Here is a 27,556-nt window from a genome sequence, read left to right on the forward strand (position 1 = left end):
GCGATGAGGAGCAATTTTTTGATGCACTGTATTAGTTTTAAGTTGTATATATATATAAGTTTATTTTATTTTATTTTCAATTAATGTAAATATATTGTGAATAAAGTACCTACATTAGAAATGAAATGAATTTATTTGTCAGAATACAGGAATTCATTTTATTCAGTGCGCAAACTTTGTCAACTTATAGGTAGTTAAATAAGCTTTATAGATACTTACCCATATTTTTATACTATACAAATTTAGAAAAAGTTGTAGGTATTGGTACTTGCCTGACCTGGAATTGCACCCACACCCTCATACTTGGGAAGTTTGGTTCTTTACCCACTAGGCCACCACGACTTACCATTATACCATATTATGTAGGTCAAGGGAGTTTATAGAGAGAAGACATAATTTGAGGTAGTACATACCTAGGAAGATTAGTTAAAAGGGATTAATAGGGGTATTACACAGCATAATGGTAGTAGATAAAGAAGAAAATGTGGTAAAAAGGTAAAAAAATAGGGTAGCTACTTCATGAGCGAGAATATGGGTAGCAGGTACCTGTATAAGAATTGATGAAGTGTATACAGGAGAGCATAATGATAATGAAACATAAGGAACGGTATTACCTACCTATTTTATTTATGTCTTCGTAAAGCGTATCATCAAGTCATATTGCGATCAGCAGAGTGAGCAGAGAGGAAGAACTACGTGATTTTGTCCAAAATTACATGATAAACAGTTGCTAGAGGTCATTGACAGTATTTACGCACGTAAATACGTAAGGATCGTCCATTACAATATAATAGGAAAATATATGAAAAAAAAAACAATAGATTTGTATCTTGCGTATAAATAGACTGTTCCACGAATAGATACCTATATTTTTTAAGCAAATTATGAAGGTATTGCGAGCGTGTGATTTTTTGCGGTTTTCCGGTTTCCTTATAGCTACCTACTGACAGTAGCGGCTTTAGGGTAGGGCGCGGTTGGGCGACGGCCCAGGGCGCCGGACATAAGGGGCGCCGCAGGCGCTCCCAACCAATCCTTGATCAGAATTTTACTCCTATTTTTGTTTTAAATTTCATCAAAGATCGTAGCTTACAAGAACTGTATCCAAATGTATGGATAGCATCAGGGCCGCCTTAACCTATGGTGCAGAGTGTGCGAATAACCCGGGCGCCGTGGGCTCAGGGGCGCCGCGGTACGCTCCTTGACCAAGAAATTTCAATTAAATTAATGTATTGTCATACAATGCCGGGCGCCTTAGATACACTACTTTTATGTCCCAAAACTTAAAAATTTTCGCGCTCGCTTCGCTCGCGGTTTCTTTACTTTACGCTTACATTTTTTTTCACATATAGCTACTTTTAATTTATGTCCCAATACTCAAAAAAATTCGCGCTCCCTTCGCTCGCGGCTTCTTCACTTCACAGTCGCCTTTTATTATATATGTTAAGGACTTTTAGTGATCCAAATCTCAAAAAAGCTTTTTCGGGCTTGCTTCACTTTACAGTTGTTTTTATTTTTAAATTTTTTTTTGTCTACCCTAGCAAAAATGTAACGTCGTTTTTAAGTCATTTTATTAATAAGAAAGTAACTTCTAGTTTCTATTTATGGTACTACTTTAAGTCCCAAAATTTTAATTCATAGGCGCCAACACCAACAAAGAGTTATCTACGTTTGGGCTACATTTTAAGTCAGTTCTAAAATATAACAAAAAATTTCGCGCTCGCTTCGCTCGCGCAATCAGAACCTGTGTTCCCGTGTTTTTGCATTTACTAACCAGCAATAACTTATGTACGGTTGGGCTACATTTTAGGTAATTTTTGCTTTCACTTGTTAACTATAAAAAAAAAGTTCGCGCTCGCTTCGCTCGCGCAATCGGTAACTACATATGTCTCTGTTTTTCGTAAGGGTTTGAATTGCAGTTGGGGGCGCCGTAGAAATCTCGCCCAGGGCGCTAGTAGAGTTAGAGCCGGCCCTGCCTACTGACAAAATATTATCAGGAACTTCATAAATTATGTATCATGTGATTGGTACCTTGTCAACCGTGAATTAAGCCATCCAAAATGGCAATTTTTTACGGGTGTTTCTTAGGTGGGAAATCATTCAAAATTGCCCTTCTGGTAGATGCAGCTTGTGGCAGTATCAACTTTGTTCCTTCTGTGGGTACCAAACATGTTGTATACAATGTCCACAGTAACTCTTTTACAATCTCGCAGCCCCGGCAACGATAGGACAGCAGTAGCCTGGCAACGCCTTCCTTGCATCAGCGGATATACTGGTACTGGCAGAAATTTTGGAATCTACAAGCATTACAACAATATTGCTCAATGTCATGAAGTATTTGTTGCATCAGTTGTTACCTACCTATTGTTTACAATTTTGACTTTGGACACAGCAAATGATAAGCTATATATATAGCATCAATAATATGTATGTAAAAGAATAGAATAAGAGGTTAGTTAACGCGAAAATACAGAGAGTTACCGAACCATATCGGGTACTGAAAATTTTCCGACCTACTTTTTAACTCACCCCTTCATAGCCGAAATAGCTCAGTTGGGAGAGCGTTAGACTGAAGATCTAGAGGTCCCTGGTTCGATCCCGGGTTTCGGCAACATTCTTTTTATACAGGGTGTGTCGTTCACAATCACATTAATTCCTATCACATATAATTTATGATATTCTATGGCGAATTGTAAAAAAATAACCTAATCCATTCAGTGGTTTAACCACAGGAGTCATTTTTCGTTTTTATAATTTACAACATCATGTGTAAAGCAGAGATAAAGTTAGGAGTATCGAATGTTTTGACCAGTTGACAGCTGTCAGTTTTCAAGGGAGAATTTCAGTTGTATGTAATGACTGACTCTTACTTTGTTTGAAAAATGCATTTTTTTTTATTTTTACGTATTTTTATTTTTTCTTCGTGTCAATCGACATATCTTAACCAGTATATTAACGCATTTCATTTAATGTGATTGTGAACGACACACCCGATATAACTTTACAGCTTTCATGTTGATGTTCTTATAATGTAGGTACCCATACTTACTTAGCTCTGATATTACACCTTCACAGCCTTGTAAGTTCGCAAAATGTCCTCACAAACTACACAGCAAGTTGCATTTTTATTTTGAGAGCTTCAACCCTAGATGGATGTACGGTACCTCACTTGGAACTACAGCATTAGCCGAAATAGCTCAGTTGGGAGAGCGTTAGACTGAAGATCTAAAGGTCCCTGGTTCGATCCCGGGTTTCGGCAGACAATTATTTTGTGTTATCGCCCCAGGTGTTCTTTTGACCAAAAACATGTAATGAGAAAATGGATTCTATAAACCTTACAACCAATCTGAATCTAGAACGTGCTGAACAAAGCTACTGAATTTCTATGTATTCTCCCTTTACAAGCCAAGCTCAAAATCATTTATCTTTTAACACATCATTTCCATATCTCCCAAACACTAGCTTCGAATAATTAGGTGCAATATTAAAATTCTTGTTGAGTACCTAGTGTAGTTTGAATATCTGAACGCGCAGACTATCGGTTGATCTAACACCTGTGGCGATCACGTGCTGATATGGCAAACGTGACGGATCGCACCATTGTGCTCATTACAAATATTGCTGGCTACATCTGCATAGCATCAACTCTGGGTCGGGAATTCAATCTTTGTTAATCATGTAGGATCTGATTAGTTTGCGAGGAGACTGTTTCATTCGTAGCAAGTGCTTGTCTACTACTAAACGACATTTATACTGCTAAAATACACACTTGATTGCAAACCTGACTGCTGAGCACGGGGTCCCAGGTTTCATTCCCTCATTGGGACCAAAATTGCTTTCTGGTTTTGTGAACTTTCACTTACTTTGTGCCCGCAGCCTAGAAGTTCGCGGCGGCGGTACCACCCGTGCCAGGAGAACACGAAAGAAAGCTTTTCAGTTCCAGCGGATACAGTTCCCGAATGGCACATAGTAACAGTCACTTGTTACAATTTCGTCAGAGGTCGTCAGGTGGATTCGAGAAATGTGACACTAATTTAATCTGCAGAAGAATAGCCTGTTGTAAAAAAAGTATTAAGATGTTGTACATAATTATCAGCTATGTTTACGAATAAATTATTATGGTTAATTATATTGTAGATGTTGAATTCGATGGGCATAACAATGTTGGAAACTGCTTGGTTGAATCCCTAACCAGGCACCTCTTCTCCACTGGGCACTATGGGCAAGTGCCCAGGGCCCCGCGATCGAATGGGGCCCCTAGTTCCTGCCAGATTAGATAGAGAGTCCTTAAAATATCAATAAAAAATCACTTTACAGTGAATATTTCTAAGCTATTTAGGCGCTATTTGTAAGCGGAGGTGGAGGACTTTTGCGTCCCAAATGTCAAAAAATGTTGAGCTCGCAGCTGCTTCACTTTCTGGTCGCTTTTTTAAACTTGTTTGAGTACTTTTGTGTTCCAAAACTCAAAAATTTCGCGCTCGCTGCGCTCGCGCCTTCTTCACTTTACAGTGCTTTTTTCAAATTTGTTTGGGTACCTACTTTTGTGTTAAAAATGTCAAAAATTTCGCGCTCGCTGCGCTCGCGCTTTACACTTTAGCAGTGGTTTTTTTTGTATTCTTTACATCTCTATTGCGTCCGAAAAATCAAAATTTTTAAAAAATTATCTTCGCTTTACAGCGCTTTTTCAAACTTGTTTGGGTACTTTTGTGTTAATTCTGTATGATTTTACTACGTGATTATATTTTGTCGTTTTTTTTTGGAAGGGGGTTGCTCAATAAGTAGCCCGCCTCGGGTGCTACCCGATGCTACGCCGCCACTGGCGGAGAACGCTCCTTCTCCAAATTGAAACGAATAAAAAATGAATTAAGAAGTACAATGCTTCAAGAGAGATTAACTAGTTTGTCGTTGATGCCCATAGAATGTGATATTCTCAATACCTACCATAGATTTTGAAGAAGTGATTAACAATTTTGCTCGTCTTAAATCTAGAAGGGAAGAACCTTTGCAATCAACATAGAGTTAATCTAAGGATTTTATGCTAAGCGAGTTACTTTTGTAGATTATTTTTTATATATCCTATTTTTTTAAAGTTAGTAACTGAATAGAAATAAATTTAGAACCTTGTTTGTCTATTTTCTTTATATATTATCACTAAATAGTGTTTTCTCAAGGTCATAGGGGCCCCATGATCCTAATGTGCCCAGGGCCTCAAATAGTTTAAAGACGGCCCTGTCCCTAACCAGTGGAACAAGTTACTTAGTGATTGCAGTCACAACGACTGCCTTTTTCCTTTTATGTATCAGAATTGTACCTTTTTCCTTTTATGTATCAGAATTTTAATTAGTTAATTAGTATGAATTGCATTCTATTTCTGCACACGTTTGTACCAAATAAGTTGAGGCCTCGCGGCTCCCCAATCCCGAATCTGCAGTGGTGAAAGTATCTAAAACACAAAAGTTAATGTTTTGGGCAATTTTGACCCCTTTCGCATAGCCGAAATAGCTCAGTTGGGAGAGCGTTAGACTGAAGATCTAAAGGTCCCTGGTTCGATCCCGGGTTTCGGCAGGTCATATTTTTGATATTCCACGTTTGTTTTTTTAAATGTTCAATTTTTTGTTCCGAGTTGCCATATTCCGCAATTGGGGTAGAATCATACTGTATTTATGAATGTAGCCGAAATAGCTCAGTTGGGAGAGCGTTAGACTGAAGATCTAAAGGTCCCTGGTTCGATCCCGGGTTTCGGCAACCTTTTTTGTTTCAGCTTTGAGCATAGTATGAGATGCGGTTAATTTCAGTAGTTCAGTCAAAATAGTTGCAAACTATATAACTTAAGACTTTTCAGATGATGGATTCTCCTGAGAGCGTATCTCGATACTGGGGTTGGTGGTTATGTATGTTTGAATGCGCTAATATCAGGAACTAATATCCTATATATGTAATATCGAGACAGGCTACAAGATACTTTTCGAATGACTGAGCAAAAAGTTAGTTTATTTAAATAATTAGGACCTAACAGATAATCAGGTTCATTATTTAAATACACAGCTACACCTAACTATAGCTACAGGTACAGGTGACTCCCCATGTCCCAGGAAATCAAAAATACAAATATTTATTTCACAGTATTCTAATTTGCGTAACAACTTTAGCACCTATGTATGATGAAATAGAGTTCAGATTTATATTTAGCAGATTCCGTGATTAAATACGATCGTTGCATAATAACCTGTATTTTGTTGGCAATAAGGTTCATAATACAAAATATTTATCGGAAAATGCTTGAAAATCTACTCCCAAAAATGACAAGAATGGTGTGTTTTCTCACTTACGTTCAAATTAAACGTTTAGCATGGAAATATAAATTGGTGTTGAATATGTTCTTAGTCAGTGGTGTGCAAAGGATCAAAATGACACGACTTAGTGTAGTTTGTATTGCACTCCTCGTCGTTTGCGCTTATTTTGAAGTTGGTTATGCAGGTAATTCTAATTAATTATTTACTAGGATACAATTGCCACTTGGGCTAACTTAAACAGTATTTACAAAATTACCTTAAGTATCTCAGGGAGATGCTGAATATACCGTTTTTAAATATTAGTATTTTGCAGCTTATGCGGTTACTTTTCTGGATCAGCTGTATTACATTTAAGAAAATCTTAGTATCAGTAGAAACTGGCAGATAAACTATTGTGTATACCAACTTAGTAGACACCAGATATTTTTTCATACTTAAACCTATTTTCCGCTTCATAGCAGTAGCCTCAGAAAATTATATCTAACATCACTATTGTTCACAGCTCGCATAGCCCGTTCACCTCAATACTTTGGCGGATACGGTCGTCCTCCACCACCACCACCACCACGTGGCTTCGGCCCCAGCTGCGGACCCGACTTCGACAGCCACCGCGGCCATGGGCATCACAGCCACGGTCACCACGGCCATGACTCGAAGTACGACATCCCTGAAGGCGGTTCCATCAGTATTTCCAAGACTATCAGTATAAGTTCTGGTAATAATGCTCAGTCGAGTGCTGGGTCCAGTGCAGGATCAAGCGGTGGGTCTAGTGCAGCGTCAAGCGGTTCATCCAGTTCTGGATAAAGTGCCGGTTTGAGTAGACGAATCTGGGCGATTGAACCATCGAGTGATAATGGCAAATGATGTGTTCAGTTTTGAAGTTGTGTTTGAAATGTGTTGATTGGTTTGTAAAAAAAAAATGTTTTTGTTTTTTATTCGTTTTTGTTTCATTTTCCCTTTATTTGTATGGAAGTGTAGAGTGATAGCAAAAACATCAATAAGTTTTACATTTAGGCAGGAATTGAGTCAGAAGTTTAGGGTATAGTTGATGACATAATATTTATCTATATAAGTTATTTCACCTTACCATTGCACTTATATTAATTTTGTTCGCTTTCAGTTTCTTAAACGACTTTTATCCCAACTGACCTAACAAATAGGGATTGTATAATAAGAACAGTCAAAATACAATATAAACAGATCATTATAAATATCTCCATGTTGTGCAATACGATCAGGATTTGATCAGCCATGAACTTGTAGTTAACACCATAATGTCAATATTTCTGCTATTCGACAAAGCCTAAACCGCAGAGGTGCAAAGATTTTCTATTAGACCTTCGTAGCCTGATGTTTGTTTGATTTCAATCAAGGCGGACACAGTAGAACGTTATGGGACTTGTAAACATCTGAGTTTGAATTCCATAAATGAAAGGTGAACTTCGATCGATTGCCTGCTAGATGAAGTAATGAAGGAAGTAGCGGATAGCCTATCCGGGATAGGAATGAAAGCGGAATTAATTATTAACTAAACCCAAATAACTAGGGAATGGACGGGAAGAAGTAGAAGAATACTTCAAACGAGTTACCAACCATACCGTCATAGAGGTTTTCAAAAATATAAAATGTAACCCAAGAACAAGGCCTATTGCACAAGACTGCATATTTTGCAACCATCAGGAGAAACCAAAATAATAAGGATTTTCCTATTTAGAAACGAATTATCACAGTTACGGTGTGTTAAAATTGTCACTTACGTTGTATTTGTACTGCCATGGTTCGATATAAACTGTTGTATCGTTGAGAACACATCAGTTGTTTGTTGTTTAGACAATATGGCTCGTCTCATGTGGTTTGTGGTAGCTGTGGTACTTGTAGTTGGTTTAGAGAGTAGTGATGCAGGTAATATTGGAAAACTGTTAATAAACCTAAAATTAACTTTAGAAAGTTAATTGTGAACGAATGATGTGGCAATATCTTTGAGTTAACAGAAGCATCTATCAAAACTTATCTACTTATTTTAATTCCACTAATGAACATACAGCGAAAACAGATATAAATAAATACCTACTTACAGTACCTACATATCTTAATCAAATCATTACTTTTTTCTCTGTCCAAGCAATTTTACATTATTTACAAGAATGAAGTTATACATAATTTATTTCTCACTTTTCAGCACTTCGCGTAGCAAGATCACCACAATTCGGAGTGTTTGGTGTCGGAGGTGTAATTGGCGGAATCTCACCGTACCCTGGAGGTTACGGCCCTGGCTACGGCCCTGGCTACGGTTACGGAGGCCCTGGGTTTGGACACCACCATCATCACCACTTTAGATATGGATACCCCGGCTTTGGGGGCCCCGGTTATGGTGGGCCCGGCTTCGGTGGACCCGGCTTCGGTGGGCCCGGCTACGGTGGGCCTGGTTACGGTGGTTATGGATACGGTGGTAATCCAGGATTAAGTATATCCAAAAGTGAATCAATTAGTTTTGGAAATGGAGGTGCTGCTCAGTCCAGTGCCAGTTCAAATGCTGGTGGTTTCGGAAAATGATAATTTTTGTGAATGATTAAATTGTTCTGTGATCGCTTTTGTTAATAATAAATTATTGTGTATTACGATGTTGTATTTATTTGCTGACTTTAACCTGATGATAAATAAAATAGATGTTAGTACAATAAATAAGGCAGACTTATCTCCTACGCAAAACCTATCCTATAACGTTCAGAGAGATAAGAACCTACATAATGGGAGATCACAGAAGCAGTCGAAAGTAATGTACTTGATGTTCTGCTTAAAAAATGATACTAAAGCAGCTTAGCAATGAAGCAGTAAGTATAGCTTAAAGATGGATTTTAGTGATAGACCTTCGCAGCGGTGGCTCTAGACATTGCGAGGCTACGTGCGGCAGGTCTATGCGAGGCCCTTTGGAGGAGGAAAAAAAATCTGTGAAAAGATGAAAAGTCTATGTTGCGAGAGTAAGCTGGTGTTTTGATTTAGCTAATCGTCATGTTTGAGGACAAATGCTCAAGTTAAACAAATCAATAAATTTTTATTTTTACTACAGTTTATATTTAAAGAATCTCAAAATTAACCAATATTAAAATGATCTGATACTTGATCTTTAATTAAAGCAGAATAATCGAATGAGCAACGTCATTTTCGATCGAAAGAATAGCAAGGGCTGAAAATCGATTTTGTGTCATCGAATTCCTTAAACATCTATATCTATATCTATACATATAATAAATCTGTAGAAAAGTAATTTTTGTACATTGAAGAAATTGACAAAAAAAATTAGCCAGCATTTTAAAGGATAACTAACAGAACCCATTTCCATCATTTTTGTCTGTTTGTCTGTTTATCTGTTTGTTTGTTCGCGATTCACGTAAAATCTACGAATTAAATGCAGACAATGCTTATATACAAAAATTCTACGTAACTTGGGGTATTACTTAGTTTTTGTTTCATAGAAATCGATTCACTCTATCAAAAGATATGATTAATTTTGTGAATTCAAGATGTAAAATATTACGACACGCAATCTATTTGTCAAAACTGTACATTTGAATGTTGTACTTATATTAGTTGATCGGCCTATTATTAATCTTTACACAGAAAATCACATCTTTATAAGTAACTTCGGAAGAAAAAAAAATATGAAAATTTTGTTTAGCCAAGGTTAAAGTAGCTCCATCTGTGGTAAATAAAATACATCAAATTTGTCAAAGGAGCGAGGTGGTAAATGACAATATTACCATACATTCTTTATAGAGGATTATTATTTCAACAGATGGAGTTGTGTATTTTCCGTAATTCACCATATTTTAACACGTAGTGTAATTTTTCGATAGACATTTCAATAGTGTTTGTCAGTTTGCCGTGCCACATCAAAATCCAACTATAATTATTACCTTGATGAAAAGAAAATTAATAGTTGTCAGCCAAATTTAAAACGGTGAAACGGTTAAAGTTACAGATGGAGTTCATATCAGGATTTTTTCATAAACATAGTTTAGCTTATCTTCCACTAATGTGGTGGCCTTAAAGCAAATTACTTTGAGTGAGTAGTATTAAGTAGACCTTAATTATTTTTTCTGATGCAAAATATGTAAACTTAATCCTAGAAGAAATGAGGATCTATCTCTCGCAAGCGCTGCTAAGCGTGAGGTAGGTAATGTAGGATTCTGTAGCTTTAAAAACAAGCCCAGATACAAAGTGCAGATAAGAAATGGGAGCTCTCTCTATTTAATACCATACACACGTAAAATGGTTTATGCGTCTGAAAACGTACAAATTACGCGCCGCATACCAGAGACATGCTTACTTTCAACTTCTGATCGCAAATACACTGTTCACGATTACGAACAGTCTCAGTAAGACCCGAGCCAAGTCTAAAAACCCTAAAAAACACCTTTTATATAAAACTACGTTTGATGTCATTTAATCACAAAGACAGAATTGTTCTCAGTTGCAAATCCTATCCACCTATATCCTATCCTAATCCAGAATGCATTGCAGGTGTGCATTGCACAAAAACCAATGGTATCCTATTCGATAAGTCAAAAGAGTTGACCTGCCAACGTCAGCTTCTGCGCTAAGCAAGTGTTCTTAATAGTACCATCAGAATTACATTCATCGTTGAATGAGGTGAATAAATTTTCAGAAACCACAATAACAGTAGGAGCCAAAGCGTATTATCGCTTCATAGAGCTCTGATTGGCCCCAGGTGACCAAGTCAGGTCTGATTTGTTCGTTCATCAGATCTTTGAAAGTGTTTTGGTGGATACTTACTGTCACCTGTTTACGTGTGACACAAAATATGGTATATAAACGTCCTCCGCAAGAGCGAAATTTTCCCGGTGTGCGGTAGTGACGCACAGTATACAACACTTATGTTTCTTATGATTTGCTGGCTCCACCAAGAAATGACAAATTGCGAGCGTACATTCTGAAAATCTTGGCAAAACTGCAGGTTTCAAGTACGAACACATGAAGTGGACTCTCACAGATACGTACATTTTGCCTATTCGTGAACTAATGCAAACATTTCGGTGGAGTCCCGGCTTAGGCCTCCCCCACATTAGGCGTGCGCGATCCTCGGGCGTGTGAGTAGCGCGGGCGCCGCGCGTGCGTCGCGAGCGCGTTGCGTAAGCGTATATAAAATAAGTTCGTTATAAACAAAGTTTTATCGAGAGCTTCCACTTTAATTTGTCAAGAATTACACGTAGGTATATGTGATTTGGGATAAATAAGTTGTGGTGGCCTAGTGGGTGAAGAGCCAGCCTCTCGAGTATGAGGGCGTGGGTTCGATTCCAGGTCAGGCAAGTACCAATGCAACTCTTCTAAGTTTGTATGTACTTTCTAAGTATATGTTAGACGCCAATGACTGTATTTCGGGTGGCACGTTAAACTGTAGGTCCCGGCTGTCATTGAACATCCTTGGCAGTCGTTACGGGTAGTCAGAAGCCAGTAAGTCTGACGCCAGTCTAACCATGCGGTATCGGCTTGCCCGGGTAACTGGGTTCAGGAGGTTAGGTTGGCAGTCGCTCCTTGTAAAACACTGAAAGCCGACCCCAACATAGTTGGGAAGAGGCTCGGGAGATGATGATGAATTAGCAAGTACATAAATATGGATAACTAATGAATTTTAGAAGATCCTATTATTCCAATGACAAGAACAGAAAAACCGCAAGGAATTTCCAAAATATGTAGAATTGTGATCAGGAAATTACCGGCGCAGGTGTGAAAATTGGCACCCGATCGACTTCAATCAATATATAAAATGGTGTACATATGTTTTTATTTCAGTATTCAGTGACACTCGTGTACATTTACATACTTACATACTTACAATATGGCTCGTCTTGCAGTTTGTGTGTTGGCTATTATAGTCTTAGTTAATGTGTCAACCATTGATGCAGGTAATTTTAATTTGTTACTGTGTTTCTAGAAGGTCCCAAGTAATCAATAAGTTCTCTAATTCAGGATCTGGCCTGAAAAACAGTACCCATTATCAGTGTTCAACTAAAATGTTTCATATGAATTTTTGAAATGTCTAGCACTGACACCGAGCTTTGTTCAGTCGGTCAAGAATCTATGTGTTTACAAAATATAATCCTTAAAATCCATTATAATACTTCTTTTGTGTTAGATATTAATTTCTCATATTCTAATGGTTCCTATTTTAATTTCAGCTTCACGTCCAGTGAGATCACCACAGTTTGGAGGAGGTGGAGTAGGAATTGGAATCGGCATAGGTGCTTTCGGAAGACCCGGCTTTGGCGGCCCAGGCTACGGAGGCCGCGGCTTTGGGGGTCCCGGCTATGGTGGCCCCGGCTTTGGGGGCCACGGTTTCCACAGACCCGGCTTCGGAGGTCCAGGTTATGGATATGGCAACAATGGAGGATTCCCTGGTTCTTTCAGTGCTTCGAAGAGTTCGTCAATTAGTTTTGGTAATGGAGGAGGATCTCAATCTCAATCAAGTTCTAACGCTGGTGGATTTGGAAAATAAGACTGTGGCTCAAGTGTATTGAATGTTTTTTATATGTTTTCAAATAAAATATTATTTTTGTAAGTATATGTTGTGTTTTATTAATAAAAGATATTATCAACATAACTTCTATTATAATGCTGAAGTTTTTTTGTATGCTACGCCCGGCGCGCCAATGGCACCATTGGCGGAGGCTAGTAATTTTATAACAAAGTACCGCTTTGCAAACAATACACTTACATTGAAACAAAAACAAATATTAAAAATACACTTAGTTAGGTCTTGCTTTTCCCTAACTACGTTCAAAGGACAGCAATCAACGCGAAAACAGCTCCTCAAATGTTGTAACAGCCTTTTCACAATGATGGTTTTTCCGAGTATTGCCCGATTCGTACGGGCGCGCCCGCTACAACAAATGAAAACAAAGATTTGAAAAAACAAAAGAAGGTATATGTACAAAGAAGATTCAGAGAAGAACTTGGTTTAAATATAGATAAACCTAAACAAGGCACAGGAAACAGCAATGACGGTAATACAGCTAGAAGATTTTTTCAAAATTATCTGTGCAGTGCAGAAATTACTGGTGTTGACGAGGATTTAATTAAACGATTTTATGTTTTACTTCAAGTTATGACAAGTGGAAAAGTTATCAATGCTACAAAATTCGGTCAGTATGCTTTGGATACAGCACAAAGATATGTTAATAAATATATGTGGTATTACATGCCGTCATCTGTCCATAAAGTCCTAATTCACGGAGAAAGCGTCATTCGGCATTATTCAGTGTTACCCCTAGGACAACTTTCCGAAGATGCCCAGGAATCAAGAAATAAAGATTATAAACGATTCAGACTTCATCATGCTAGGAAATGCTCTAGAATTGCTACAAATGAAGATGTTCTACATACACTTTTGTATACTTCGGACCCTTACATAACAAGTTTAAGAAAACCATCTAGTAAAAAGTCTATGGAACTTATAGATGAAGCTTTACACCTAGTTGAATAATACAGTGTTTTTTTAGTTAATAGTAATAATACTTGATAATAGCAAAAGTGATTTTAAGAATTTAATTTGTGTTCATTGGAACTTTTAAGGTCAAATTATTTAAATATAGTCGTACATTTCTAAACAATTTTTACCATTTCAAGTTTACTATTTTTTTTTAGACATTAAACATATGATTATATCCATTAATTGTGTATTATTTAAAAGTACATTTATTCAAAAATACACAAAAAAAAATCAGCAGCAAATCTATAAAAACATGGAAGTTATGGATTTATGACCCGAAATCGAGTCAATCTCCACATAGTGGGGCGGTGCGGTTGAACCGAGTGGTAAATCTGCTCGGAAAATCGGCCAGTGTGAAAAGTCTGTTATACTGTTGTCATTAGATTTTTGACAATAGTACTCCATAACCAAGGAGATTGTTGTCCTATCAAATAAATCGGTAAGTGTTAAAATTCTCACTTGGATTCTATTTTAGGATTTCCTATTAGACAGACCAATAAAAAGGGGAGTACTGAGCAGTTTTGTATCAGTTGTAGTGAATCCTTCAACATCGTGCAACATGGCTCGCTTTACATACTGTCTGGTGGCTGTCATAGTCTTAGTTAGCTTGTTTAGTGTCGATGCAGGTAATGTTTTTTTATATCCATTAATATTGGATGTTTAATATGGTAATAGTGTGTTTCTAATTAGGGTAAGGTTCATTTTAACTCTGCTGAATAAGGAGGAGAAACCAAAGTGTAGTTGATATCATGATTGAACGAGCAACTGCATGCAATCGATCTTATCGACTAAGCGGTTACTGCGATGCAGTCCAGTTCATAGAGAATAAATTGCCTTTAAATACTATTTTATTTCAATAACTGTATTTATTTCAACACAAGGCTATTGCCAGGGCATGTAGTATTTTCATCTCATCCTATCACACGTTATCTGTAAACTAAAGCACACCTTACAGCGACGCCTAATCTTATTTTAAAACTGTTTTTCAAATTCCACCACCGCACCACGGCTCACAATTCGGCGGCTACCACAACCAGGGTCCCCAGCGGCCCCAATCTGGATCCTTCAGCGTTTCCAAGAGTAAATCCATCAGCTTCAGCACCGGTGGCTCGTCGGGATCTCAAGCACAATCCAGTGCCAGTTCCCAGGCTGGTGGACGAGGATAAAGACTTTTAAAGAGGTTTTTTATGATACGAGAGGTGGATTTGAAAAAAGAATACTGGCTTTTGTTTAATGGAATAAAGATGTTTGTAGCAAGTTCTTTTGTTATTTTATTTCCGGAAATAATATAAAGAAGGCTGCCTAGATTCTTAATTGATGTTGAAAGTAGAGCCTTTGGGCATGATTAACGATTGTGAGACTAGGTAACAGTTTTTGAAGTCAATAGACAATAAAATCTATCGATAAAATATACTAGTTTTCTTTCCTATAGCCCTTACATATAATACCTATTTAGCTTTGTACCATGTTTTACGATTTTATCTTTATCCAAAACGATATAGAAACTGTTCCCAAAACCTGACAAACTGGAAGCTATAACTACTTATAATATCAATTGAATAAACAGTTCTGCTGTCAACATTTTGGCACATGGGAAACATTTTCTATCAATCAGGACAGGACTGAATAGTTCCGTGTGCCTGGCACAAATACAAAAACCCTACCATATTTCATAGTAAGTCAATGAAGTCTCTAATGAAGGCAACTTCACCATAATATACTATTACTTCTTTTGTCCTGTTCATACGAAACTCTTTTTGTCACAGTGCATGTGATAAAAGTGCGTGGTGACCTCGCAGTTAAAACATCAGTCTAGATTATATCAGGTAGTGGGGTGTTTCCAAGTGAAACAATGTCACTATTCCTAAAGTTATATTGAGCTTTCTAAGCGTATCCTGGACACTCACAATAATAAGAAAAGATCCTTGATAGAACCAGTTATCTGAAATCACCTATTCGCCTTGAGCTTATGCTCATTGCTTCTCAGAATAAGAGGAGACAGACCTGTCTTCCAGTGAGACATCAAAAATATGATAAGTTTATTTATGAATAATGTTTTTCAGTGGTAAGAACACTATTAAAAACTGTTATCTTCCCAATCGTTCAGAGAAGGTTAGACAAATCAAATCCCTTGTTAACGTCTTACTGACAATGTAGTATGTATCGCTAGTTACATACATAAAATAAACTTGAGATCATATTGGTATTTGTCTGCTTTTTAAATTGAGGGTATCTAGAAGCTAAGGGTCCTTGTACACGAGTATTACCTAGGCTACCAGTCATAACTCAAACGGCATAAAATCTAGAATGTATTTAAAAAAAAAACTCAAAAAAAGAACCTGAGATCAAATCGCGTACCATAGAATATCGCGTCTAATATTTTTTAATACATATCTTTCCTACATTGTGGTATATAACTACCACTAAGAACCAATCCATATGGTCTTGTCAATTGGGTTTCAATCAATACAGAAGCAGCAACCATAATTTGGTTAATGGAATACGACTTAGGGTCTAATGACAGGGTCGTTGATGGCATGATCTTGGTTACAGAATAAAATCAAACTTACACAGACATACTAATGCCTTATCATGGCCATTTCCAAAAACCAGAGGAAAGAATCGTGAAAACTCAATTCTTCTAAATTGATAGTTTTCCAATTCACACAAAATATCAAGTGTTTTTATTTACCAAGAAATCGCTACTTGTATATGTTACCGTAAGATTACAAACATCGTTAGATTACAATCTATCTCGAGAGATTGCAAACTGTCGAATTATTGTGAACCGTAACATCTGATTGCAATTTAACGCATTATTTTTCGCTATATTATAATCTATCGATGAGAAATTGTCAAATTGTCAACTGTCCGAAAGCTCTCTCTGATTGGCCAGTCTTTTTGTAAGATCGACCAATCACGACCAGCCGTTCTGTTCCCATGGAGTTCCCGTAGAGTTAGGAATGAAATAGAGGTGTCAGTTAAATAAAATAAATGCTCTTCAAAAATTCTTCAAGTATTAAATTTATATAAAAATAACTCTTATAAAAATACAGTTAGGTATTTTGTCTTCAAATACAAACTAATATTTAAAAATAAAATAAAAGGGGTGCTAATTAAACAGGCTTCTTTTTAATATCATTATTCGCCCCCAAAAATGTATGTTGCCTTCTAAATTACTAAGTCAGCCACAATTAATAAAGCGTCGAGCATCTAAATAATACTATCTTAGCCACGAGTTATCTTCCACTCTAAATACAACTCAGCATGGTGGTTATTTTTTTGCATCTAAATTTGTAGCATGCATTCTAACAGTAAACTTCTTAAATACTATTAAATGACATCATAAAAATATTTATTTACCTTCTAATTTTTTTACTCGTACCTACTGAGTTTTTTGTTTAAAATATAACACATCCCATATTAATTGACCCAGCATGGAAGTAAGCATGCAACATGCAGCAAGCATAACTTCTGTCACGGCTCCGGCGCTGCGGGGCTCCGGCGGTCCCATGCGAGCTTATCGTCGCAGATGGTTTTCACGCTCACCACCGCAGCTTCGGCTTGCTGGCCGGCTCCGCCGGCCAGCCTCAGCCGCGGCGGCGAGCGCTGAAACTACCTGCGCCTCAGCTCGCAGGCCGCCTCGCCCCTCCGCGCCTACGCGGTTTTGAATTGCACTCTAGGGGTAGGACAGACAAGACTACGTGGAGTCGGTTTTGCAGCGATTCGTTTTCGTCACTAACTTCAATTTTTAATACAATTTTTAATTGTGTGTAATTTGAGTCTTAAAAATTAAGTACAATTTTTGATTTTATAAAAAATTAAACCGTCACTTATTTTTGCACGTCAAAGAGCTGTGACACCGGGAGTAGCAAAAAGAACATTGTCTTTTTTGACGTTCTACCAATCAGCGCGCAAGATGCATTCCGTTCTACGCCAGTTGACAATTTGACCGCTCTACATCGCTCTCGATCTTACAAAAAGACTGACCAATCAGGGAGAGCTTTCGGACAGTTGACAATTTGTCAATTTCTCATCGATAGATTATAATATAGCGAAAAATAATGCGTTAAATTGCAATCAGATGTTACGGTTTACAATAATTCGACAGTTTACAATCTCTCGAGATAGATTGTAATCTAACGATGTTTGTAATCTTACGGTGACATATACATATCAACATTGACAGCATACATCGAAATAAGACCAATATTTAAACGTCACATGACATAATATTGAGATAAAATCCAAATTTCGATTTTGCTAGCAAAAGATATGCTGCAGTACAAATATTTATGATATCAGTGCGAATTGTCTCACTGTTACCTTATGCGATATTTGTATTACCAATTTGACGGCAACTATCGTTTGAATATACTATTCTTGGAAGACTGGGTTTATCACATCCTTCAGCAACCACGTATAAATGTTAGCAGCCGAATGATTTGCTTCAGAACAAGACTGATCTCTCGACAGAATGGCGAAAATTTTTGTTTGTATTTTGGCTCTGTCCGTTTTCTCGGCTCATTGTGCTGTTATTAAAGATGAAGGTAAAGTATTTATTTCATCACGATGACCATTATTTATATGCTTACTTACATAAGCGATAACAATATTTTCAATTTTCAATTCAGACAATTTTCTGATTGCACTTACCGAATCCCAAAAAGTTTTTGGCTGGATGCTTATTGGCCTTTCTTTCTTTTTCAGGTCACAAACGAGTAGAACGTTCACCATGCAGCACATGTGGTGGTCCCCCTGGACCTCCCCCTCCCCCTCCCCCGCCTCCTCCACCACCTCCTCCATTCGCTCCACCAATTGCGGGCCCACCTGTATTCTACCACGCCACTCACTGGACGGGCTTAACTGATGATGGCCTTCAACGAGGAGTGTTCAGTGGAGCAGCGGCAGCCACCGGTGATGCAGCTGATGCCAACCAGGCTGCAGGAGAGGCTTTCTCATTAGCCTCAAGTGGAGCATCTGCACGAGGAGGATTAGGACTACAAGAACAGTCTGCTGATTTAAATAATGGGCAATCATCTGAATTTTCTGGTGGATATGGAGTGAAATCTACTGGTGGATACGGAGCTGGCAGATCGATCGGTGGCTCTGCATCTCACTCTTCTAGTAGTTCTAGTTCACAGTCATCCGGATCTGGTGCTCTGTCCTCTGCCAACTCTAATGCTCAGAGTTCAGGTGGATCAGACAGCCAATCATCAGCTAATTCCAACGCTCAGTCCTCCGGCGGTTATGGGGGCCACTCAGGAGGTTACGGTGGCCACTCTTCGGGAGGTTATGGTGGAAAGGTTTCTGGAGGTTATGGTGGCCATTCTTCAGGAGGTTTTGAAAACCAATTTTCCGGCTCTAACTCTCAATCTTCAAGTGGAAACGGCGGCCAATCAGGAGGCTATGGCCAGCAAGTTTCTGGAGGCCATGCCTCAGGAGGTTACGGTCAACAATCATCTTCTGGTTCTAATTCACAATCATCCAGTGGATACGGTGGCCACAGAGACGGAATCATTGATGGCCAGTCCTCAGGAAATTATGATGGTCAAGGATCCGGCAGCTTCAATGGTCAATCTTCTGTAGGCTTCGGTGGCCATGGAGAGAAAAAGAGCAGCTACCAAGAGTCTCACTACTCATTCCAAAGTGGTGGTAAGAGTCATGGTGGATTCGATTCACAATCTGGAGGCCAAGGTTTTGGCGGCAATGATCAGCAATCATCTAGCAGTGCTGGATCTGGCAGCGACGGTGGACAAATCGACAATAAACAGTTTGAATATGGAGGAAGCAGCCATAAGGAAGGTAGTTCCTTTGGGAATGGGCAGTCTTCTGGATTTGGCTCTTCCAGTGGCAGTGGAGCTAGCTCTGGCTTTGGAGGCAGTGCTGGATTTGGCTCAGGTGGTTCAAACGGGTTCGGATCCGGCAGCTCCGGTGGTTACGGTGGATACTCAAGGGGTTCTTCACAGGCAGCTCTCAAGGGCGCCTTGGATCTGGCTGCCCAAGGCTTGCAGACTGCTGGACAACAGAAGGCACCATGCAGTTCTTGTGGAAAGAGCAACTATGCTTTAAGTAACGCTAAGAGCTGGAATGGCAATGCTGTCGCTCTTTCTGTAAGCGGATAGACAGTACCTGATTTCGTGTTATAAAATCCTAACCTAAAAAAGTTTTAACGATTTTTGGATATTGTTTTCATGTTAGTGAGCTTATTGTGATTGTTAATTAAGATGTATGTTATTTTTTTGTTTACGATTTGATGTAAATATTGAATAAATAATGTGGCATGCTATTAAATAAAATGTAAAGCATTTAATACCTATATTTTCATTTCGAAAACCCTTTATCTTTAGGACCAAGTAAAGAGATATCAAAGCTTAGATCAGAGCTTTGACTTAGAACAAAAGGTAACCAGTTAATTTTTTATCAGATAAGTCTACCTCGTATTACCCTATACATAGCACATAGAAGGAACTTGATTTTAACTAAAGTAGAGTAAATGTAACAGCAACAAGTGCTGTTTAACAACAAAACTTACCATAACATTCCCAAGTGCACATGAAAATGCCAAAAGACGTACCAATAAGTTAAGTACCGTATATTTTAGATTATAGAGGTATATAGATGCAGATAGATGGAGTAATTAATATATATTCTACTTCTTATCAAATTAGATCTTGATAATAAATACGACGAGGAATTTCAGTGACTACTGCTAAAGTAGTCTGTAGGTGGAGTACATTACATAAGGAAGTACCTATATAAGAAAGTTAATGAGTGTACGTATGAACATAAGAAAGTACCTATCCCGTTTATAAGAGTAATACTCCAAACTCCTTGTTGATGGGGAAGTACGTATGGGAGTAAATAGAGAGAACATATAAAACTCAAGTGAGTACATAGAGAAATGTACATTAGAAATGATATAAGCGAGTACACAAGCAGAGTAGATAAGGCGGTATATAAGAGGATAAAGATCCATAAGTCTGTATATTGGGGTACTAGATAAGGGAGAATATTAAAGAGTTCATAAGGGAGCAAATAAGGGTAATAGTTATTTCTTATGACGATTCTTATGACGCGTTTGTAAAGGTAAATAATCTTGAATAAAAGACTGCATGCGGCAGAGATTAGATGACAGATTACTATAAAAGTTACTTCGTACCTATTAGATGTAAAGAGGAATGTGTAGTGTTCGGTAAATGGATGAATGAGGTACAGTGAGAAATGAGTATATAAGAGGAAGTTTGAAAGTGGCACCGGTAAAGCTATGTCGAAACTATGGTGCCTACTTAAATCATGTTTAGGTAGTTACTTCATCTGGACAGTCTTTTCCCTAACTATTTTAGGGTTGGCTTCCAATGTATCCAGATGCAGCTGAGTACCAGTGATTTACAAGAAGCGACTGCCTGTCTGACATCCTCAATCCAGATACTTGGGCAACCCAATACCCATTGGTGAGACTTTCGTGTCGTGCTTTTCGAAACATGGAAGAACTCGCTATGACAAGATGGTCACCCATCCACGGACCGACCGCGCCTAACGTTGCTTAACTTTGAACTCTTCAATGATGTTTGGTTGCTTACAATTTATAATTGTAGGAAATAAGATACAACACTGTTAGCAGTTAGAGTATTCAGTCAAAATAAACACTCAACTTTAAAAGTCCAGACAAACCAAAAAACCACCAGGATATACAAAATTTTTATACTTAACAATAAATACAGAAACCGCGAAATTGATCTAAATCGTTACATCATCAGAAACCACATGACAATGGAAACATAAACATGGGTTTAGATGCGATAAGGCTGGGTACAAACTAGCATTACTAAAGCAATAATGTTATACATGTGCTGCCCTCTGTGGCAGTACTTATGAAGTTATCTATACTAATAAAATAAACAGGAAATATTTTTTGCTTGTTTGTTTTGTACCCGAAAGGCTCGGAAACTATTGAACTGATTTGAAAATTATTTTTACTGTTGGTAATTTACACTCTTCCCGGGTAACATAGGCTATATTATTTTATGCAGGTACGGGCACTAATTCCCACTGCCGAAAGAGCTGACGCAGTAGTTCCGACGAGGCTGAAAGAGCGGGAAAACAGTTAGTTAGATAATAAAAATAGCATTTTGCACTTTCGATCCTACGCTATCTACTGGAATACATAGAACTCTAGAAGGTGTGAAGTGAATGCATTTCAGTCAGAAAGAATGCACTCATAGCAGATTAGAAATTCTGAAGATATAGTAGGTACAATCAACATATATTATTGCTTTATTACACTCCACCTATAATAATTTTTGTTTCCACGCGTGAATTTTTTTATCTCCGTCAATAGTAACCATTTTGCTTGACTGATTGTAACCAGCCTTATTCAAATATGCCACTGGGAATCACCACTACCACATACATTTTCGCGCTAACAAACCAAGTTGTCACAATCAATTATGCTTCAGCTGCGAATATCAGTTTTCGCAGTAATTCTTGGAGCGTCTATTTAATATTTATCTTTCAAGTATATAAAGATGTCATGTTTTAGGAAATTAGTTCAGAACATATCGGCAAAATGTGGCGGCTAGGCGTATTGTTGTTAGGGACCATCTTATTAGAGTTTGCAGCTGCTGATGTTAAGCGTAAGTGTTACTTGATCAAACATATAATTTTATGCGACGATAAATATTATTTTAAGAGTTTTTATCTATACGGAAAATTTCAAAATATTTGCAGTATTCACAAAAAGTTCATTAACCTAATTTATTTATGACTCCGATGCACTATCCGATTTCGGGTTGGATACAGTAGAAATATTTAAGGATCTAAGATAGGCTCCTCGTCTATTACTTGTAGTAACTCCAGATGTTAGGATTGAACATCAGCATACACCTATTTACGTAACCCTACAATAATCTTTCTCATTTTTTCAGCCACAGAAGCCCTCCTTATCCAGCGATTAAAGCGCTCTCCAGACTCATGTGACAACTACGACTACTACCCACACCGGCGGGAGAGGTACTGGCCCCCACCACCACCAGGGCCACCACCCCCACCATTCTGGCCACCACCCCCTCCCCCACCTGGGCCACCAGGACCACCAGGACCACCTTTCTGGCCACATCATCATCATCGTGACCGCTTCGAGGAAATCTATGATGCCGCGTCAAGAAGGGACGATGAACCATGTTCTACGTGCCCAGGGGGTAAAGACACTTCATCAGCTCTTAGTAATGCTAAGAGTCAGAATGGAGACGCTATCGCGATAGCTGTGGCTAAAGCTAGTCCTAAATCATGAGGTTTCTTGGCTGTTATTGAAATATTATGTGTACGTAGGTGTGTTTAAACCAAACGAGCGAATGTTAAATTATAAGAACAAGGAAATAATGGTCTGTATCTCTGTAAACATTTTAAGAATTATATAGATAAAGTTAAAATGCTACGAGAGTATTCTTGTTTGGTTCATTTGGTCTAAACACGCTTGTACCTCTATCTGATGCCGGTTGAGCGTGACGTGCAATTGTTTTTAAACGTGTTGCTGTCACGAGCAATTTTTTAAAAGACCTTTCTGCATTTGATGCTCATCTGTCATTATTCTTTGTTAAGTTTATAAGTCTACAAATAAAAGTCTGTTTAGTTAATAAAGTGATTTTGTTTTATTTTTAGTTTACTATAATGGGTATGTTACTTCTCGTTATTATTTAATTTCTTTGACTACCTATAGTAGGTGTGATACTTGTCGTTATTAGTTTACGGCTAAAAGCTTTTCAATGTAAGTTTTTGAGAAATATTGTATGAATATTCATTTCTTAACATAATGATCCGGATATTGACCTGATGGACGTTAAGAAAGAATATAGTCATTAAAATACGAGTTTAATATGTATTAATATAAATGCATAAAGAAAGATATACTTAGTTACTTTTTTATAATTAAAAATATAGGTACTAGTTAATTTTTAATTTGTATTTTGTGACTTCAGTTGTCAAGGAAAAAAGCCAATCATAGGCATATTTCATGTAGAACGCGTACATATCTTTTCAAATTAAAAAGCTTTCGAAACAAGAAGTTTTGTGGACCAGATTGTTGTAGATATATCAATGGTTGTAGATATACTCAACCATGTCACATTAAGCTTAAAAAGTAAAAAAATCATAAACAAACTTCTACACGGTAAAAACAAGTCATATTCCTAGAAGAACAGTAAAATGAACCTAAACTTGATCCTAGAAGGAAGCAGTACATTGTTCTTACTTACTGTTTTGTGTCATTATGAGGTTATTGGCAAGAAAGACCCGTTTTATGTCATTTTCTAGGCGACCATAGAGGTCGACGTAGGAGCTTGCAGAAAGCTGGGCTCAGCTTAAAGTACATAGGTGGGTATATACTGAGCCAATTAAACGGCTTTAAATGTATTAACGGGTTTAAAAAGCGACTGACTACTGGCGGTACAAAATCACAGAGTATCGAGTGGGATACTAAATGCCTTGCTTAGAGATGGGTGTAGCAGAATCTCTGAAGCTAAGAATATCCCACACTTACTCTCTCTGCCCTAGCGCGGTGAGTATGGGTAAATTACCCCAACTTGCGGGAGGCATTTGTCCAATAGTGGACATTTTAGACGGCAATATAGTAATACAAAATCTATCGTTTTTTACGGAACTCAAGAAAGATCTAAAAGTGTCACATTCAGAATTTATTGTTCCGTTAGATTTTGGTATTCAGTAAAATCTCACACTTTTTTTTATTTCTTTTAATCCTTTTAAGATCTAATAGGTAGTATTGTTTCGTTAAGTATTTGTACCGTTGCTGTTTATTAGCATTTTATTGCCATTTCAATCTTGCGAGGACGTGACAACTGCATTCTTTTCATATTAGTTGTTCGTATGTTGCCACCTGCTCCGCAATATATTACTTAAGTAGATTATCTAGATTTCCATGAAATTAGCTGTTTTATTAAAGAAATGGATTTAAATAAATGTTTTGCTTTTTTAGCATCCATTTTAGTGTTTTGTGAATGAGTTAATCTGTTGAGTATCAGATGACATGAAACGTGTTAGGGGAAATCTTATTGTTTCTTGATCCATATTGTAGTTACATACTCAATTTTTGTTGAGCAACACAACGCCAGAAGTTACCGTCAACAAAACGAAGCTTTCTTGTTTATACCGGGCTTCAAATGTTTATTTACTAATGAAACCTAACTGCGGTGAGGATGCCCCGTTTGAAAGTTTCAATAGGACGAACAGTTAGCACTTTATACACGAAGGCTTTTTATTACACATTACTTATCCGGTTAAGGGTAGGGTATGTATTTTCGGTTTTACCGAAACTAGATTAGTCAGACGTATTACTAAATAACCACTCGTTACCCTTGGCAGTAACTGACTTATTGCAATAGTTTCTTTTTTTTTCAGGGTCCATAAGATTAGGATAGTTTTACTAATTCAACTTATCGAAATCATTAGAATAAGCATTTTTCAGCCAATAAGATCATTTTCAATGGCCAAAAAATTAATAGAAACGTTTAGAGAAAAAGACTAGAAAAACACAGTTTAGAGAAAAGTATAGCAAGAAGTATAAATCACAATAACTTGTCACCACATCCTTTGTATGAAAAATACACTCAATAAATCATGAACATGCTCCGATTCAAGCCGTGTGGTGACAAACGGGTAATAACGGGTTCAACAAAATTGATTAGTTTTTGTATTTTTTTATTTCGTACTCGTTAAACAAAACTGTTTTGTATAGTTTTAAAAGCTTTATTCTTATTTAATAATTTATATATCTATATATATAAAAATGAAACCCGCTTTCCGTTGTCACGACATAACATGAAAACGGCTCGACTGATTTGGCTGAAAATTAGAGGGGAGGTAACTTAGACTCGGGAGAAGGTTTTAGGATAGTTTTTGGCACAATCTGGCTACGGGACGCGGGTGAAACCGCGGGCGAAAGCTAGTAATTTATATTTATGTGTTCTAAATACAAACATGTTCTATTCCAATTTCTGCACCATTTGCACAGTTTCAAAAAACGAATACCTATCGCGCAAAAATAAGGTCCCGAATATAATTTCAAATAAAGAACACTCGAATTTATATCACTGGCAACATATAAAACCAAACGTTATTTATACTGGCAATTCATCCATGGTATCCCAATTAAAATCAGCGACGCCCATAATCGTGATCGGATATTGAAGAAAGTACAATATTTTATATTTTTGCAATCAATACAATTAAGATAATATCCATTTTGGCAGCTATAATTTAAAAAATATAACTTATGTGTTTAGCAAATTGGCAATAACTTTTTAAAAAGTAACTAAGCAGGTCATAATGTAGTCGTAAAACTATATTGTTTGTGTGTTTTAGAAGATTATAATTGTAGGCTATGGTTAGACGAAAGTTTTTTAATTTTATATGTGATACTTTCTTTGGGAGATTCGATTACTTTTTAATAGGACTAATAAAATGGTCGGTTAAGACATGAGGCAGTTAATTGGGCGTTTGACTTTTAAAGGAGTTTTGAAAGTAGCTAGGTAATATCTTTCATAGTTTAATCTTAGTTTTCATTCGCAAGAAGTTAGGTTGTGTCTGTTTGTATGTAAGTAGGTGGTAAGTTATAAAATTACTGTGAAAAGGTCATACTTAAAAAAGGTGAAAATTAACCTAATCATCTGCCAGGGTGTATTTTTAGGTCTCTATAGATATCTCGAATAAATAAAAAAGATTTTCTTCACACTTTTACGCAAAGCTGCATCATTTTGCAACTGTTCCACTACCAAACTTTTACCAAAGAAATCAGAATAAATTAATTGAAATACAAAAATCAAAAATGTTAATGTCAATTCTGTTACAGTTATTAATTCACCACGATTTGTAATATCCGACATACCTCCGATTACTTGGCACAGAAACGTTATACCATTACCATTTATCAACTAAAAATCAAGTTAACTGATTACTGACTGCAAAAAACTGTATTAATATTGAAGAGGAAATGCTAAATAGTTGTAAAAACCTGTGATACTAATCAAACACTGTTTTATCTATGCAAAATGTTTAATTTCCTAGATTTCGAATAAATTATCGCCTTGGGAACAGCGAATATGGATTACTTTGTTAGTAGATAAGATTGTTATATTTGAAAAAATGGTGACTTGAAATATTTTTTTCATAAAATATGTACCTAGTTAGGTATATACTTTCATTGATAAATATGATCTACTTTTGGTCCTTTCTTACTTACGAATAACGAACCTATTCACTTTTTAACCTAAGTCGGTAAAAATATTTTTTTTTGATATCATGTGCACATGTAGTTTTTTACAGACGGTTGTTTTTTTTGCTGGGAAGTCATCAAATAACTCCCCGAAATGTGGGTGTAGCATGTACTTTCTGAAGCCCTTTATGTACCAGCGCCGCTGTAACTCTTTCAAACAATCCCGCAGCAAGGCGGTTGATCAAAAGGACATCTGTATCGTCATTTAAGTAGTAACTTAATTATACTAAAGTCATTTCATCCCACGCAAAACCTCGCGATCAAGTTTATGGGCAAAATTAACTATTTCGCAAATCCTTAATAAATGAGGAAATATTTGAATAATGCTTCCGTTTTGTTTCTGTTTGGCATCGAATTTCTTAAAATCACACATAATTAAGAAATGTAGAAAAGGCAATTATTTATTAAATTGCCGTATCGTTTATTATATCGTTGACAGTTCGAACAGTTATGAATAATTTTTCAAGCAAATAT

General features: G+C 37.1%; 5 protein-coding genes and 4 non-coding genes across 9 annotated transcripts; all 9 read left to right on the plus strand.

Moving 5' to 3' along the window:
* Positions 1–2,535: 2,535 nt before the first annotated feature.
* Positions 2,536–2,608, plus strand: Trnaf-gaa. The gene has a single exon. It is a non-coding gene; the product is annotated as a tRNA-Phe (tRNA).
* Positions 2,609–3,183: 575 nt separating this feature from the next.
* Trnaf-gaa lies at positions 3,184–3,256 on the plus strand. The gene has a single exon. It is a non-coding gene; the product is annotated as a tRNA-Phe (tRNA).
* A 2,233-nt stretch (positions 3,257–5,489) lies between these two features.
* Positions 5,490–5,562, plus strand: Trnaf-gaa. The gene has a single exon. It is a non-coding gene; the product is annotated as a tRNA-Phe (tRNA).
* Positions 5,563–5,669: 107 nt separating this feature from the next.
* Trnaf-gaa lies at positions 5,670–5,742 on the plus strand. The gene has a single exon. It is a non-coding gene; the product is annotated as a tRNA-Phe (tRNA).
* Positions 5,743–6,325: 583 nt separating this feature from the next.
* Positions 6,326–7,194, plus strand: LOC124633744 (dermokine-like). The gene is made up of 2 exons (XM_047169069.1): positions 6,326–6,474; positions 6,793–7,194. Exons 1-2 carry the CDS (start codon positions 6,372–6,374, stop codon positions 7,092–7,094), a joined length of 405 nt encoding a protein of 134 aa, XP_047025025.1. The 5' UTR covers positions 6,326–6,371; the 3' UTR covers positions 7,095–7,194.
* Positions 7,195–8,106: 912 nt separating this feature from the next.
* LOC124634245 (keratin, type I cytoskeletal 10-like) lies at positions 8,107–8,911 on the plus strand. The gene is made up of 2 exons (XM_047169707.1): positions 8,107–8,192; positions 8,470–8,911. Exons 1-2 carry the CDS (start codon positions 8,126–8,128, stop codon positions 8,841–8,843), a joined length of 441 nt encoding a protein of 146 aa, XP_047025663.1. The 5' UTR covers positions 8,107–8,125; the 3' UTR covers positions 8,844–8,911.
* Positions 8,912–12,112: 3,201 nt separating this feature from the next.
* LOC124634507 (keratin, type II cytoskeletal 1-like) lies at positions 12,113–12,870 on the plus strand. The gene is made up of 2 exons (XM_047170110.1): positions 12,113–12,214; positions 12,488–12,870. Exons 1-2 carry the CDS (start codon positions 12,148–12,150, stop codon positions 12,802–12,804), a joined length of 384 nt encoding a protein of 127 aa, XP_047026066.1. The 5' UTR covers positions 12,113–12,147; the 3' UTR covers positions 12,805–12,870.
* Positions 12,871–18,274: 5,404 nt separating this feature from the next.
* LOC124632447 (keratin, type II cytoskeletal 2 epidermal-like) lies at positions 18,275–19,950 on the plus strand. The gene is made up of 2 exons (XM_047167298.1): positions 18,275–18,347; positions 18,508–19,950. The coding sequence occupies exons 1-2, from the start codon at positions 18,275–18,277 to the stop codon at positions 19,920–19,922; spliced, it is 1,488 nt and encodes a 495-aa protein (XP_047023254.1). The 3' UTR covers positions 19,923–19,950.
* Positions 19,951–22,322: 2,372 nt separating this feature from the next.
* On the plus strand, positions 22,323–23,483 carry LOC124633546 (zinc finger CCCH domain-containing protein 4-like). The gene is made up of 2 exons (XM_047168814.1): positions 22,323–22,433; positions 22,725–23,483. The coding sequence occupies exons 1-2, from the start codon at positions 22,367–22,369 to the stop codon at positions 23,087–23,089; spliced, it is 432 nt and encodes a 143-aa protein (XP_047024770.1). The 5' UTR covers positions 22,323–22,366; the 3' UTR covers positions 23,090–23,483.
* Positions 23,484–27,556: the final 4,073 nt, after the last annotated feature.

This window comes from Helicoverpa zea, chromosome 1 (genome assembly GCF_022581195.2).
Source record: "Helicoverpa zea isolate HzStark_Cry1AcR chromosome 1, ilHelZeax1.1, whole genome shotgun sequence".
Classification (NCBI taxonomy): Eukaryota; Metazoa; Arthropoda; class Insecta; order Lepidoptera; family Noctuidae; genus Helicoverpa; species Helicoverpa zea.